Source organism: Seriola dumerili, unplaced genomic scaffold (genome assembly GCF_002260705.1).
Source record: "Seriola dumerili isolate Sdu_G_001 unplaced genomic scaffold, Sdu_1.0 BDQW01000002.1, whole genome shotgun sequence".
Classification (NCBI taxonomy): domain Eukaryota; kingdom Metazoa; phylum Chordata; class Actinopteri; order Carangiformes; family Carangidae; genus Seriola; species Seriola dumerili.
In genome coordinates, this window is record NW_019174257.1 from 833290 (window position 1) to 850618 (window position 17329).

General features: G+C 40.9%; 1 protein-coding gene across 1 annotated transcript in view; it reads left to right on the plus strand.

Annotated features, from left to right (window-relative positions):
* cep350 (centrosomal protein 350) overlaps positions 1-16203 on the plus strand; it is a 31275-nt gene extending 15072 nt beyond the window's left edge. The window contains exons 23-41 of the mRNA XM_022760270.1: positions 41-148; positions 387-466; positions 767-954; positions 1148-1426; positions 1542-1694; positions 1914-2071; positions 3935-4057; positions 5777-6018; positions 6193-6392; positions 6698-6848; positions 7403-7563; positions 7730-7863; positions 7962-8023; positions 8142-10012; positions 10483-10684; positions 10760-11031; positions 11901-12047; positions 12284-12406; positions 12919-16203. Coding sequence (XP_022615991.1) covers positions 41-148; positions 387-466; positions 767-954; positions 1148-1426; positions 1542-1694; positions 1914-2071; positions 3935-4057; positions 5777-6018; positions 6193-6392; positions 6698-6848; positions 7403-7563; positions 7730-7863; positions 7962-8023; positions 8142-10012; positions 10483-10684; positions 10760-11031; positions 11901-12047; positions 12284-12406; positions 12919-13086 — 4822 coding nt within the window. The 3' untranslated portion in view covers positions 13087-16203. The remainder of the gene's footprint in view (positions 1-40; positions 149-386; positions 467-766; positions 955-1147; positions 1427-1541; positions 1695-1913; positions 2072-3934; positions 4058-5776; positions 6019-6192; positions 6393-6697; positions 6849-7402; positions 7564-7729; positions 7864-7961; positions 8024-8141; positions 10013-10482; positions 10685-10759; positions 11032-11900; positions 12048-12283; positions 12407-12918) is intronic.
* Positions 16204-17329: the final 1126 nt, after the last annotated feature.

Genomic DNA, 17329 nt, shown 5'->3' on the forward strand with positions numbered 1-17329 from the left:
ACCTAAATATATCAAGTGTCCTCTCCGTGCTCTCTTACAGCTTCCACAGTGAGGTGTCGAGCAGGAGGGCCAGGCCAGAGGAACCTCTGTCTTCGCTGAACAGCCTCAGTCACTCTGACTCTCTGTCCTTCAGAAGACCCAACCTCAGGTACCAGTCAGGCCTCTCATGTAGCTCCAATTTCATTGTTCAGATTTGGGGAAGAGAAAGCAAAAGAGACACTAAATCTGTCTTTTTCTTCTTTCTACAGTGGAGCAGACTCTAGCAGCCTCCACAGCCCGTCGCATGTCTCCTCAGACCAGAGAGATCGGACAGAAAAAGAGGGAGAAGAGGGGAAATGGAGGAAGGGGGGAGCTGAGGGGAGGACAGAGAGGGAAGCAGGCAACAGCTCCATAGAGGAGGAAGTTCCTACAGCAGCAAATGACTCCCTCTGCAGTGACAGCATCCCTTCTGTAGTGGATGAGAAAGGTACTGAATGGTCATCAAGGCCCTGAGTTTAAATAGTTGACATGTGCTTTCTTCGTGTATATACGCTCCAGTACTTGAATCGTATTTATTCAACAGTAAGTGCGCACTGAAACAGAGTTATCGCCACTAGAACTAGAGAAAATGTGAAAACCTTATTGTCGTCATTTAATCCGTACTAAAGCCCAAACTTACTCACCACATACTCTATATGGCACCTGAAAAAAACTTAAAATTACCTAGACAGTGAGTGTCATTGAAAACTTAGTCTTCACTGAGCTTATGTTAATTGTGGTCCCCCAGGAGACAGTACGTCAGTGGCGACAGAGTACTCTCTCAAGTTTGATGAGTCCATGACAGAGGACGAGATAGAGGAGCGATCATTCCGCTCTCTGCTGCCGTCTGAAGCACACCGCCGCGGAACTATGGAGAAAAAGTCCCGCAACCACGACGAATCAGAGGATGATGGTGCCAGTCACAACACAACATTGGTTTCAGGGTCACACAATATCTTTAAGGTGAGAAGGCAGTGTGGTCCTACAAACATTTAACAGCTGACAGTATGATTTATCCCCTGAAATGTGTGATTGTTATTTTTTTCCTTCTCACCCCCTTTAATCTATTTTTCCCTTTGACTTGTCCCTTGCGTTGCATCTAAACTTTTTCACCTTTGTTCTCCTGCAGTCTCAAGATGCAAACATGGCGTTCTCTGGTGGACAGGACAGCTTTTCCCAGTTCACCATGGACATGGTGCGTCAATACATGAAGGACGAGGAAGTAAGACTGCAGCATCAGAGCTCTCTCCTGCGTCTTCGGCAGAAGGCTCTCAAAGAGAAGACGAGAACTGAGCTGGCCTGGCTAGAGCACCAGAAAAAGAGACTGAGGGACAAGGGAGAGGATGACAAAATGCCACCAATCAGGAAGAAGCAGAGGGGCCTTCTGATGAAACTACAGCAGGAGCAGGTATCTTGGAGTGGAAACATAAATACATTAAGTGACACTTAAGTTTTGGGGTATAGTTTGATCTTAACCATTACTAACTAACCAACTTTCTCTCCCACTATTCTCACGCTCCCAGGCTGAGATCAAACGACTTCAGGAGGCCAACAAAGCAGCAAGGAAGGAAAGGCAGCTGTTGCTGAAGCAGCAGGAGGAGATTGAGCGGATGAGAAACTCTACACTCAGACTGAAGGAGCGTCTCAAGTGTGCGGGGGGTGAAACACCACCACCTGTAAGTAATGCATTCACTAACCACCTCCAGAAACTATACAGAGGAGGTTTCAATCCACCATTGCTTGTGATGCAGAATTTGAATCTTATTTAAATTACTTAAGAAAACACACATTTAACTGGAGAACATGCTGCCATGTTCATCTTAAGGCCTTTTTTAATTGGCTTTACTAGTTATTTGCTTGTTTGTGAGTGTGTCTGTTTATACATCCTGCAGGAGACTCCTGTGTCAGAAACACCAGTGTCAGAGGCAGCCTCCCCCAACATAAGACTTGCTGTTGATAACCGCAGCCCCTCTCCTTCGCTCTCTATCTCTGGAAGCGAGACTAGCAGCATCATGCAGAAGCTTAAGAAGATGCGCACTCAAATGGATGAGAAGTAAAGACTTTCATTTCATTTTTCATATATTCATTGACAGTTTTGCCAGCAAAATATCAAACGTCATGCTTCCTTATCTGTTTTTAGTAGCACTTTCTGCAGGAGTGTCCTGCTGCCATTCATCCCCCTTGTGTTTTGCTTATTTCATTCATTTCATTTTATTTTATTTTATACAAATAATTTGAATACCAATGTTTTGTTCACCTTTTTAGTTTTTATTTTATTTTTAGCCACTGATCACAACCAGGGGCCAAACACAGAGTATGTGCTGAAACAGACTTTGTTCTTAACTATTTCCTTACATAACACTGCTATACACTGCACACTTGGCCTATAGCCTTAGCATATCCAGGGTTGAATTAAAATTAGTAGTTATCAGTTTAGATATGTTCAATAGCTGAAAAGCTCTGTATTAAGTGCTGCACTGTGCTGTTTAAAAATTCATTCTACCATGATCAAAAAGGTCAGACATTTTCAAATTCTATACAAAGTGTCTTTACATTAAGAAGCAACTAATCTAACTAACAGTCATATCGGTGCATGCCCTCTTTGCTTGCTGTCTAAAGTGCTGTGAATGTGTGGATGTGAAAATAAGCATGCTCCATGTTCTTCTCCCTCTAGACTAGACAAGCATCCACACTCTCTACTACAATACTCCCTGTAACTTTTTCAGCCTATAACAGTAATTTTATAGGAGGATCTGTACTAAAAGTTATCTAATGCACTCTTAAACAAATGTCATAAAGCAAGCGCATCAGGCAAAATTTAAGTTCTAAATAAATGTAACTATTTAATCTTAATATTGAAACTTTAAGTTACAGAGGCATTATTATTTTCTAGATAAGACCAATTTAAAGTGTGCACGCCATCGTTTTTATTGCCTCAACCTCCTCATGTGTTGACCAGTTACTGTACATGCTTGGAGTTCCTGTAGCGCCTCCGAGGTTTTAGACACGGCTAACGGCTTTGGTCAGGTGATTGTTAGAGCCTTTCATGACCGGGTCGCTCCAACAAATAGGTTAATTGTTCTGGGGTTTAGGATTTATAAGTTAATAAATCACAGGCCAATCTTCAATACCATGGTAGCATTTCAGCAATTTTTAGGTCTAGTTTTGTTTTAATTTATACTGGCAATGCAATTAGCAACATAATTTTGATTTGCTTCTGTTCATTTTTATACAGAAGTTTAAAATCACCAGAGTTAGCTGCAAAATTAAGTAATTAACAGGATATAATCAAACATAAAACATATTAACTTACTGTTTATTTATGTCTGATCATGTATTTACTAGCTTGCTTGCTTGCCATGATCCTTTTTTAATAAACTATCAAGTGCCTCTTCCCTTCCCTCTGTCATTGTCTGTCAACACTTGTGTTGTTGATCCAAGCTAAACACACTAACAAAGTTAGAATCGCCATCTAAAGCTGTAACTGTTACCTCACACTTAAATTTGTTTAAGAATCAAGGTTACTGTAGAATCTGTCATTTAAGCCCCTCCATAAGCAGGTGCAGCAGTGATCATACCCCACCCTCCCCATACTTGATGCCCACACACTAGTTTAAATGTTCGTCTTCTCCCAAAACTGTCATTTAAAAGTCACCATTTTCTAACAGAAGCCTCACAGACTGACACCTTCGGTGCAATAAAACCACATTTGCTCATATCGCTCTTCTCTCTCCCTTTCTCTCTACTTGTCTTTTCCCCCCTTGTCTGTTGTGTTGTTAATTCCCCCCTCCACCTACATTATGATTCTGTGTGTGTGTGGGTGTGTGTGTGTATGTGTGTGTGTGTGTTGTACCTGTCTTTACCTGCGTTTGTGTGACACTTTTGACTTTGTCTGTTGCGTGCTTGTATGTTGTAGACACTGCTCTCCTGTCCACTACTTCCTCTCTGTGTTCACGGCCCACCACTGGGCCTCCCTCAGTGTCTGTCTTCCCAACCTCCACCCTAAATTCCAGCTCTTTATCTACAACCAGTTGGTCAGGTACTGTATAGTGATCTCTACCTCTTCCTCAGCACCTCCACCTAGCTCTGCCCTGCCTCACCTCCCACCCCATGGAACATGCTTGTGTTCATCCACTGGCACGGGGACCCTTTGTGGGTGGGATGGTGAATGATGAGTGATTGGACGTGTTAGTTTGATTGGGTTTTCTGTGAGGTTTCAAGAAGTTTTTAACTTCCAGGATGGACTTTGTGGTGGGAAGATTTTGAGTGAAAGTTTGAAAAGTGCCCAAGGAAAGCTGCTTGACTGAAATAAGCTAATCCTTTGACAACTTCACTTTCAATTTGAAATATTTTTTATGCTAATTTTCACTATTTGTGTTGCCAGTGATGTAAATAATGCAATGTTACCACTGTAGGTATTAAAGCATAATGGTTGAGTGTAAAACAATAAAAAATTCAGATAAATAGAGATAAAAAAAAAGAAGGTCAAAGGTTATGTTTATTTAAGGGGAGCCTTCCTTGTTGGATGGAAATCTCAGACTCGAAACTGGGATTTCACTAATTTCTGCGGTGTTTAATTTGTGACTCTTCCCCCCTTTATTTCTTGCCTCTTGGAATAAATGATAAATGAGTTGCAGTGCATCTCCCCTCTCCTCCTGTGGCTGCTGGCTGGTTATTGTTATTGATATAAAATGTTTTCAGATTAAATCACACTATGACTTGGAAGTAACAGACCAGAGATGGAGTGGTCTATCTCTTTAATGAGCTCAGTAAATCTTAACTAGCTCTCTTTATTAGGTAACTGTTGCTTAGGATGGGATAATAAGTACAGATGGCCATTGCCTTTAATACAGTTTGGGAATGCACTAAAAGAACTCCCCACTCTGACTCTTCAGTATCTGGCCTGTCATCAGTATACATTAGGTCAAGAGAAAGGCCTCTAAATTAGATTAAGGCTAAATAATACTGCACTGTAATGGCACCCATAGCTGTGGGAGACCCCATTACAACAGATATACCTGACTGCACTTTGTTTTGATAGGCATCTGCAGATATATGTACAGTATGTATATATAAGTGACCCAGTGTAAGTTGAATTTTTCTGCCTTTGCAAAACAACAGAACCCTTGTGTTTTAGTCTCATTGTCTCAAAGAGACACTCATACAGATGTAACAGTCCATGGGTTTTTTCGATCTCCTGTAACTGCTTAATATGTTTGGGGTGTGTGTGTGCGTGTGTGTGTGTGTGGCTGCAACCAATCAATGTTGAACTGCTGGGTTCCAGTCTGCTGCATGAATCTGACATTTTCACTATAATTTTCCAACTCTTCTTTTCTCCTGGTTGACCTGTCTTTGTTTTTTTTTTTTTTTTGTCTTAAATTTAATGGGTGCTTGTACACTTCAATATTTGGATGATTATTCTAGGCATGGATTGGGTGTGTATGTGTGTGTTTGCTTCTCTGAGTGTTGGACAGATGTTTGAGGTGAGTTTGCTGTGAAAACTAGATGTCAAGGTGATTTGGGTCTGCTTGCTTCTGCGAGGCCATGTTAACCATCCCTTATGCTAAATGTCAACTTCTCTTCTCTCCCTCATCACTGTCACCTTATCTTTTCCCTCCCCACCCATCTTCTTCCTGCCTCTCTTCATCTTCTTTTCTCCTCACCATTATCTACAATCTCCCTTTTTAATCTTTCCTCTATTCCTTTTCTCATTTCTCCTTTCTTTTTTTCCCTTCATCTTTACCGTTACGTTCCCCAGGTTCCTGACCAAGCGGGAGCAGCAGCTGATGCAGAGGCGTCGCCATGCTGAGGAACTGCTGCAGTGGAAACAGCGGCTGGACCAGGAGGAGGCAGAGGTCCGTAGGATGGAGAAAGAGGCCCTGGCTGTCTGGGACCGGCAGACGCCTCGGGACAAGGATCATGACGTGTCAGAGAGTCAGAAAAACGAGATCTCTGACATTAGCCCAAGTCATCATCAAAGCTCAGAGCCCAGAACTGACAGTGAGAAAGGTGAAGTGACCGGTTTCTTTCATTTTTTAGGTGTATGGCAAGCTGTTGCAAGGTTTAAAATAAAATAATATATATATATAACAAGGAATTGAGTTTCGAAATGCAATGTAGGATACATCCTGTGGTTTGGGGAGACAATTAATATTTATGTGTTTAAACTTTTAGACTATGTCAGTGAGGGTGACTGCTCCTCAGCAACACCTGAGTCCAGTATACACACAGAGGGATTGGGGTCCCAGCAACCAGGAAGCCTCTCCTCACCACAACCTGTGTCAGTCCCTGAAACACCTTTGGCCTCCGTCCAGAGCAGCCCTGCAAATTACACCCAAGACTTCGCTTCAGCTTCACCATCATCGAGCGGACAAGTATGTATAAATGTGATGATCTTTCCTTTTTGTATTTCAGTCTTTAATCCCATCTGTTTGATAGTAGATGAGTTCATTTTGAGTGTAAATATAGCTACAAACTACAAGTTTTATAGTCTTTCAATGATCTATTGAAAACAAACAAAGCTTTACATTGTGTGAGAGACATACAGTAGGGTAACTGCCCATTTGTTAGTTTACTGGGCTTCTAAAATATTAATCCAGACACACCTCTATCCATCCATTTGACTGTTGTCATATCCTGAAGTAATATTCCCTTCTCTTCCCCTCCTCCCCCTGTTTAGTCTGCACAGTCTTCTATATTCAAAGGCAGCCACAGCCCTGCTGCCTCTCCTTCAGATGGCAGCAGCAAAACCAAGATGCAGCTTCGCTCCTCCTCCCGGACCAGTAACCAGGCCCGCACTCAGCCAACTGAACCTATGGCCACGCAGACTGGTGAGTAAGCCGATGGCTCAACACACACAATCTTAACATATCATGTTTTTGGAGGTATAATAGTTCCTGATAGTTTTCAGAGAAGATAGAGGGAGTAAAGAAGAGAGAGTTGACATAATGCAGCTATATTGCTGGCACCATGTAGTCAGACATAATGTGATGCTGCCAGGAATACATTATGCAAGCACTTCCCTGATACCGAACCTGCTTAGCTGTGTGATAGAAGGAGAGAACACTTTGCATTGCACTTAGTTATCACACAAGTAAAGGCAGTTTTGCTGGCCTAGAATTGTAGCTGAATGTTTCATTCATTTTAGGCCACTGTTTAAACCTTTAATCTTTGTAATACTATTTGTTCATTGTCTGCTAACCAAAGCTACATGCACAAAAATGAACTTCACACATTCTTGGTAAAGAATATGTACACTAATCCCCAAAGAACTGTGTTGGAACTGAGTTTGAGTGGGTACAAAGTTGGATTACCCATTGCTAATCAGAGGTCTGGCACTGGTTTCACATTCTAACTGTGATTTATCATCTAAATTTTCCTTCAGAACCCATTTCAGACCAGAGTGACATAGAGTCTCGTATCAAGGCCCTGAAGGAAGAACTCAGAAAACGAAAGTTTATGGCCTACCAGCTGAAGAAAGAACAGAGGAAGAGGCATAAGGAGCGCCTGAAGGCAAAGGAGGCCAGCCTGTTGAAGCAGCTGGAGGTAAATGTGTGTGTTTTGGCTTAGTGGTGGCTGTTTTTTTTTTTGTTTTTTTTTTTTAGATGTTTAAACTTCATTGTCTGATTACATGTTTGTGTATTTGTGTATGTGATTATTCATCCATGTATAATTACATTTATGATTGATATTCTCTCCTTTTTATTTTCAGACCTATAACAACTTCATTGAGAAAACTAAGGCAGAACTGAACAAGGAACCAGACTCAACACTTGATACACAGTCCGAGATCAAGGATTCCACATCAGTCGCAGATCAGTCCAGTATTAAGCCACCTACTCACAGGTACCAAAATCAGCTGCTGTCCATATTCTGGTGCTTGCCCATCTTTTACTATAATATGAATTAAATAAGATCAGTTTATAAAGATCCCTCTTTCTTAGGTCTGAAACCAGTCAAGTCTATGACTCTGAAAGGACACGAATTGATGCTTCTTTGGACCATAGTGAGTGATTCATATAAATATATCATACTATCATACTAATATATAATTATACACAAATAACTAATACATCATAACGGCATTGTTACAATAATAATGTGACTCTCTCCTATTATGTTAGATGCCCTTCCTCAAGTTGATCATAGTAGATCCACCTCGGTGCCTGAAGAATTATCTGATGAAGACCCACCAACTGTCACTCCGACCCCAGTGTATGGCAGCCCAGAGTGTCCAACCTCAGGACTGAGGAGCCAGCAGTCCACAGTGGATCTCTTAAGACCCTCCTCCAAGGAAACAAACACACTGATTATTGAGTCAGTGGATGAGAACATTGTGTCTGATCAAAGATCTGAAATTCAGGAAGAGCTGGAGGTGGAAGTGAGCTCCAGGTTGGATCAATACACTGAACGTCTCCTCAAACTAGAAACGGAAGACAGACCAGACTCCTTGGAGAAGCTGTTAACATCTAAACATGTTTCCTCTTCTGTGAGTGGAGAACATCAATATTCTCCTTCTGAAGCAGAGGATGTGGGAAAACCTACAACCCAGTCACATTCAGCTCCACCACATCCAAGCTACAGCTCATCAACAAGTGATCCCTCTGGCTTCCCTGACTCAGTCACCTTCCCTTCAAAGAAGGAGGCACCCATAAAGGATGCTGAAGCCCCTTCTCCCTTGGCAGATGGTTATCATGATGACTTTGAGTCATCACTTGATTCGTCACCCAGGGAGCAGCATCATAGTTCCAAGCCTGACTCTCAAATCTCAGGTTCCCCGATTGAAATCAAAGGTTCAGGAATGGACTCCCCTAGCAGAGCCTCATCATATGACAGCCAAGATGAGGAGGTAGAGGAGGAAATAGCTGAGGAGCTGAGTCACCATTCTGGCACAAGTGAACCTAGCCAACAATCTGGAAGACTGCTAGATCTCCATAAGCAGACAGAAGAAGACTCCAAACATGACGATAAGAGCATGAATTTCAGCCACTCACCACCCATCTCTCCTTTGCAGACAACTCTCTCTCCTGTTATCGATGAAATGCAAAGTTTTAACATTGGAGATCGGGTTCTTGTCGGCAGTGTTCAGCCTGGCACTCTGAGATTCAAAGGTCCAACCAGCTTTGCCAATGGCTTCTGGGCTGGTGTGGAGTTAGATAAGTCTGAAGGGAGCAACAATGGTACTTATGATGGAGTGGTATACTTTGAATGTGATGAGCGCCACGGTATCTTTGCTCCTCCAGACAAAATCACACACCTCCCAGATAAGTTTGAGATCTACACAGACACCACAGAGGATGAGGACTCATTCTTTGATGATCTGTCAGATAAAGGTGGGAATAAACATAAAACAGATGAGGACAAAAACAATCAAAAACAAGGAAATATTGAGAGTAAAAGTGAACAAACATCTCAGAAGGACATTGGGTCTGAAGATAAAAAGGTTACAGATGATACTCTTCACAAGAACCAGACCTCACTGAAGGCCAGATCCCACCTCAATTCACAGCATCACGAAGAATCTAAGCATCCCATTTCTAATGGCAACAGTCGGGACATAATATTGGAATTTGACGATGCACCAACCACTCTCCTCATCTCTGACATGGACAAGATTGGCCTGGGGAAACAGAGTCAGAAGGAGATTACAACCTTTGTTGAGAGAGAAGATATGGACTCACAACACCAGTTTCCTCCTGCAGATCTTAGCACAGATATCAGGGATGTTAAAGAGGAAAAGAAGGACACAGATTTACTGGACACATTTGCAGACAAGCTCTTCAAAAACTTTGTGAAAGACACTGTGAAGCAGTTTGCCGAAATTAAAAAGGCTAAAGAGCAGAAGATAGAAGCTGCCAACCAGATGAATGGAGACTTGTTTGGTGAAAATGTTGAAGAGGAGTGGCTCTCTTCAGTGGAACAAAAAGATGGTCTACCTTTCTTCCTACCCGTAGAGAAAGAGGAGCTGTCTTCTCCAGAGCTGTGTAACCGACCGGTGAGTGTGTATTTCTGATTGTTCATTAACGTGCCAATAAAAGAAGGTTTTACAGGAAAATAGCATTTTATCTCCATGTGTTTGGTAATTTAAATTTGAATAGAAATGTCAGTAAGAAAAAATTCTTCAAGTGTGATAATGCTGGACTGTTATGTGATTGAGCTGTGTTGATAATGTTGATAATCAAGTTAGTGACAAACAGCACTCGATGATTTGACCTAGAGGACCCTTTTTTTCGGGCTGTGTTCATCCAAAGTCCAACTTTATGTTGACAGACGTTATTGGATTTGTTGCTCTTTGCTGTCTGAAACATTAGTAGAAAGAATATTCTTTAAGACTAGATCAAATGTGTAAAATCATGATTCATAATGGGTCATGGTGCAGTTAGATTAGAATTTTTTTTAATGTTTTAATCTAAGCTTTAAAGAGAGTATGAAAATATTTTTTTCCCTGTATTTCGTTCGTACCAGGAGAGTCCAGTTCTGGGGGCCAGCGGTCAAGAGGAGCTCGCCAAGCGACTAGCAGAGCTGGAACTGAGCCGTGAACTGCTGGATGAGCTGGGTGACGATCAGGACTGGTTTGATGAGGACTTTGGCCTCAGCTCCCGTAGGGAACAGCAGAGGCTTAAACAGAAACAAAGAGAGGAAGAGGAAGAGGTGAGGCTGGGAGGAGGAGGAGGGCCGGGGAGGTCTGGCTCATCAGCTGGAGCTCCTATGGGGGGGCTGGTCTCATCACCAGGTGGAGAACAACAGGTAAAGACTCCACCTAGACCTGAGCTACCTCTTCCCCTGCCTCCTAAACTACCTGAGCAGCCCGCCATGGTTGTGCCCCACTCGGCCACAGAGGTGGAGAAGATGGTCCACGCTGCTACTCAGGAGATCTGGGAGAGTTATGGTCTGGGGAAAGAGGGAGCAGTGACGCTTGCACATTTGCCAAACCCCAAACCTTCACAAGAGTACCTGGGTAAAGAAGCCAACAGCCAGGACCAGGAGGCCCTCTCCATTTGCAGCTACAGAAAGGTGAAAAAAGAATTTGCAAAACATCAAAAAAGAAGTCTATGTAGAAAAAACAACCACACAGTTAGCTAGATACATGTTTATTTTTTATTTTAAAACTGCAATCTACATAACAGAACAGCAAGACACACACTTGGCTTACTTCTCATTCCCCTACCAATCATGCTTGTGAAAATCAGCACACAACTGTCCTGCTTCAGTAGCATTAAGCCAAACGCAGCTGGACTCGCAGTATAATCTTGAAGACAGCACTTAATCTAAATGGGTCCACTGAGGTTAAATGCCAGGCGAGTTCCCATTATTCAGCAGATTCCTCTCGGATGAGCATCTTAATGTTCTTAACACTACACAGATGCTTCAGTTGCCTTTGGCTTACAACTGTGACATATCCCTGTGCTTGTACTTCAGATTCGGACATTGTCTCAGTTGGTCAGATGCTTTGCTTTGAATCCAAATAATGCAAATGCTCTTGAGCAGTAATTATTGCTGACATTTTGACATGTTATCTCATGCATTTACAGTATGTTCACCTAACATGGCATTATGAAACCGGAGAATCCTGTCCAGTTTTATTTAATATGACATGTTTTAGCAGTCAGCACAATCAGAGGGTCAGTGGTTCGATCCCCGGCTCCTCCAGTCCACACTATATTGGGCAAGATACTGAACCCCGATTTTCCCCCGATGTACCATCTGTAAATGAGTGAGTGTGATAGAGATGCACTGTGTATATAGGAAGCACTGTATGAATGTGTATGTGAATAGGTGAATATGACTAGTAGTGTAAAGCGCTTTGAACGGTCGTTAAGACTAGAAAAGTGCTTTATAAATGCAGTCCATTTACCATTTATTTACTCTCTGTTGTTCTATAGGGTGTGTATGACCTGACATGGGAGATCATTCAGGAGATCTATGCTGAAGATCCCAACATTGATCAGCCTCAGTGGGTCAAAGCACGGCGAGTCAAGGCCTCCATCTTTCACAGAGTAAAGACACCAGGAGACATCACCAAAATCCAGGTACAGTACTCCAGGACAATCACCACCAACAAACTGTAACAGACACTCACAACAGCCAGATACCCAACTTCTTACTTAATCATCCTATATTTTACGATATTATTGTTTTATTGTTATTGGTTGTTTTCTTTACCTGAGTGACTAGCCCTGGTTAGCAGAGAATTTTATGGAGTGCAGTTTTACAGGCCACTATGGTCATGTGATGACTTACGTTATTTTCTTACATTGTTGACCAGGAATTCATCGCAGCAGAAGTCCTGAAATTGTACGGTCTGACAAACAATCATAGCCAGAAGACTGACTGGCAGAAGATGCTCAAGTTTGGCAGAAAGAAACGGGACAGAGTCGATCACATACTGGTAGGTCCCAAAATTAAATGTGTGGGTTATTTTGTACATGATTTTAAAGCGCAGCAGTTTTATATGGGGGAATAAAATTTTACATCACCAGGACAGAACACTTAATAAATGGTAGGCGCTTGTAATGCACTTGTTCAAGATCACTATCATGGGTCAAGTTTAATACAGATACATTACATTTGTACTTCTCTCTTTAAATGTGAAAGTAATGTGTGACAACACATGGATACATTTCAACTGAGGATTATTTAGTTTTTCATGCTCAGATCAGTTTGTATGAAGTAGAACTTTATCCAGCTTAAACACTTGTCACCAGTAGTTCACTCCAACTAGTAAGTGAGTATCAACATAAGTTGCTCAGCCTCGAAACTAATTGCCCGAGGGATGTTTGCATAAAACTGAAAGTTGACATTGAAACTTTCAGTTGTGACATGTTTCCACTTTACTCACTGCAGTGTGAACAACCGATGTTAGTAGCTGTGCTATAGAGGTGAACCCTGTTTGTCTTTCAGGTTCAGGAACTCCATGAGGAGGAGGCCCAGTGGGTCAACTACGACGAGGATGAGCTGTTTGTCAAGATGCAGCTGGCAGACAGCATCTTCGATGCGTTGCTGAAGGACACCACAAATGTGCTGACGCTGATCTATGACAAGAGGGCCAAAAGAGACACCCTCTCCTGACACTGTTCCTGCTTGGATTTTAAACTACAACCTCTAGCTCAATCCCAGTCTGTCCTCACCCCAGTGAGCTTCAGCCAACCTACCGCTGCTCGGTCTTCCACCAGCTGATGTGCCAACAGCAACCCTCAGATGCCTTCAATCCCAGCATTACCTCTCAACTCTCAACTCCTCCTAATTTCTGTGACATTATTTTGCTGAATTTGCTTCAGCTAACTGTAGTGGTTATACAATTTATTTTACACACAAAACGCCTCTTGAGCAATCCTTAAACCTTAACACCATCTAGTCTCAGTTCTCACCTCCTGGACTGGTCCTTTTGTAAATGCCAGTTGGAGAATGAGCAGATGTTTTGATAAGATGGACTGTGCCATTTGTTAGCATTTTAAGTCCATTAATGCTGCTAAGATGATTGTTTCACTAAAATATAAAATCCACCTGGAACAAAGGTAGGTTCTCATATTTTGTTTTGGATCTTAAATATATATTTGGATTCAAAACTTGTAATATAATAGCAGAAAAGAATGCACAGTGTAGTCTGTGATTTGACAGTGACGCATTGTTGATTTGACTGTAATCCAGCACATTGAAATTAAATAGGGACTATGAGGACAACTTTTAGCTTTAATTTGTGATTTTTTTATGCCCATATTGGGTGAAAAGTGTAGGAATTATCGCCTTTTATACATACACCTCCATTTTAAAGGACTGTGAGCTTGCCTTAAATCAAAAATGTTTACAGACTTTTCTTTGTCAGTCTGGTCTTCAGCGAGTATAACATGCTCAGTTGGACTGAGGTCAATTGGCTGTGACGGTCAAGTACATTCGACTGTGTGGCCCTAAAAACTGCTTGTATGTTTTGACTGTCCTTAGCATGATTGTCCGGCCGCATTGCCTTTAATTTGGGGGAAAATGTGTATTTAAAAAAAAAACCAACACTGTTCACACAATAAGGGGATGAACACCCTCCTCTGAACTCCCTTAGAGCTGAGAGTCAGCACTTCATAATCATAGTTGAATTTAAGATCCAGTGTGCTGGAGGACATCTAAAACATTGAAATTGTGTCACTCGTAAAATACTTTCAGACCGCACTGTGTTGGAACATCACTGAGTTCAGATATTGTATGAAACATTTTGCCTCCTTAATTATATTATTTATTGTGTGAAAATGTTTAATTAGAGGAGAAAGGAACATTGAGAATTGTAAATGATCTTGTCAACATATAGATAAAAGATAATTTTTACGTTGTGTAAAGAAAATTTAATGGAATATTGTAAAAGCACAAACAGAAATGTGAATGTGAATATGGCAATACATTATGTAGGAGGAGGTTTAAAGAATGCTATTGAAACCAGAAAAAGAACCTGGGGAAATCTTTTTTTAGTATTTAAAAGCTGTAGCGTTATGGATGAATTGAAACTGTATGATTTTGTTGTGGCCACAACTGTCTGTTTGGTCAACACAATCTTGTGTCCCACTTCTGCACTATATGTTAATATTTTGAAGCACTATGTACCATTGTTTACGTTTAAAAAAAAAAAAAAAAAATCTCATACAGCTACTAAGGGAAATACAATGTTTTTTGTTTTCTCTGTCAGCAGCTCTGGGTTTTTTTTTGTTTTGTTTTGTTTTGTTCTGTTAGCCACATTGTGGAACGTATCCATCAGTGTCACTCTCAAAAAATCAAGATAGTTTAATGTGCATGCTGGCATTTTTAAGGTTTCATTTGTTTGTGTGAGCACACTACATATTCAAAACACACTTTAATATATAGTATGCAAGTGGGACACAAAAGACTGGCAGTTGGCTTGACTTGATATTTTTAGTATCACATTATAGGACAGTACTGAAATGCTGGATTTGAGCCTTACTTATTCAACAGTCCATTTACTTTCAATGACCTGAGGAGACACCTTTGGCTGTCTTGTTTGGTCATCAGTTATCCTGGAGCACGTTTCTGTAGCTGAACATTGTGGAGCAACCCAAACAAAACATTTAGCCGTGTAGCAGCATGACTCGATGCTCCAGTTGTTGCTGTGAAACATTTGGCTTTACAGTAGTCAACAAGTTCAAAGCAGCCATCAGAATGTAGCCAGACAGCAGAGGTAGTCTCCCTTAATGTTCAGTTTAAGTGCCTCTTTATGTTAGTTGTAACAAACTTTGTTGATTTCTCAGCATCCTTTGGACCTATTTTCTTTGAATGTCTCTTTTCAACTGCTGTATACTACCATTTTGTAAACGATCCTTGAATGACTGCTCTTCCTTCTAACCGGTTTACCAATACTTCAGTTTCTGCCTTATAGATCTTTCTCTATCAGCATGGTGTAGTAGACAAAGTTTTTTACACTTTGTCATTTTCCTGTGCCTCAGCCTGAGGAAATGTTTGTAATGCTAACAGAAACGCTGATTCACTCAAAAGGTTACCTGCTCCTTTACCATGTCACCCCCATATCTGTGCATATAGACACAGTTGAGTCATTTTATTGATAAACTGTATCAGGAACTAGTTTGTGGACACTCCACACAGACGTAACGGCTCCAGCCCACAGGCTGCACAGAGTGAGTCATTGAGCTGATGACACTCAGCACGTAGGACTGTATCCAAGGGCTTATTTTGGTCCTCTCTGTCAGCGCTGCTTTGATCCAACAAACTGTGTACAAACTCATTGTAGCATGTGTGATATTGTTCATCCTCACTGACTGACTGTTTGGAGCTAAAGTGACCTTAAACTGAGTACTTAATGTTTTTTTTTTTTTTCTACCGTCAATGTTTTAATAGTTACTAAGGTGTAAGTTCAAGCTGTAAATTATATAATGTAGAAAAAGACCAAAAACATTTGATACCGATTTCTCCATGCTGTATGACTTGTATGTCCAGTCTGTAGGCATATGTAACTGTAATGGTGACTTGATTAGCCCCTTAGAAAGATGTTCTGCAAGGCTTTATTGTAAACCCTCTAGGATTGTCCTCTTGACTTGATTGTATGTGGGAGGAAGTTAAGTTCTCCTCTGTAACTATGCAGTACTTGGTCTTATGCATTGTTTTATATGTATGGACCAAACAGCTTAGACTTCTGCTGTTAGTCTATAGAATAAATAAATCTTCAAGAAGCTTGAAGCTGTTTGGCGTAGGGTGGAGTTGCTTTCCTTCACTTGGAGACAGAGCAACTTTATCTTTTAATAACATGTGTAGTCTGATCCTATTAACCGAATTAAAACGTAGGCACAAAAGATTTGATCATCAAATTAACCCAGTCAGGCTATATTTCCCGCTTCATCTTTTGAAATGTTTATGAATATTTATAATAATGTTCTGTGAGTGTACGCTAAGTGCACTTGAAGATGTGTACAATTCTTTTATGGGTGTAAATATACTGTCTTTCCAATCTTGACCCGCTGTTACTGTAACCTGAACGATTGTTGTAAAATAAACACTGTTTACTTTGCAAATATGTACATAGTATATATTTGTTAACTAAATGAACTTTGAAATTGTAAATAAAGCTTTCATTGTTTCTAAAGGAACATGCTGTCTGGTAATGTGTTCTGGTTTTAATAGTATGCAAAAGTAATTACCATATAGTGTATTTACAGTAATGATAGCAGGTCAGAGTGTCTCGTCCTCTCCTCACACTAATTGTTAGGTATGTGACTTAAACCATGTTGAGGTGTGTCAGCTAGTTTTCTCATAATTTTAACATCAGGGTAAAATGTTTAAATGTGGGTGGAGGACAGAGTCAAACTGTGTCAGCTCACATTAAGGCATAACACTCACTGTTCCCCAATGTTTGAAAATAGAAAACATTAGGATACATCAGGATCATCAGATCATTTTAATTCAAGAATAAGGGCTAAAAACACTTACGGTTCATGGTGCTGGCAACAGTTTGTTTGCATCAAAAATGTGTTGTTAGCCTTATATGTTTTTCAAGAAAGATCAACTAAGAAACAAAATGACTTATTTTTCATGTACCAGGGAAAATCTTTAATTATATGAAGTTAACTGTAATTTACATGGCCAAAAAAGATTTGGACATTAATTTTTTCAATGCAATGAAATGAGCTTTCATTTTGAAATAAAATCATATAAGGACCACTTAATCTTATACCTGCTGTTTCAGTGACCAAAGAAACATAACAAAAAAGGGTGATTGGGCTCTTAGAAACTTTCTATGTAATGGAAGCAGAGACTAATAGCTTTTATTTTGACGTGTGTGTGTGAGTGTGTGCGCGCGCGCGCGTGC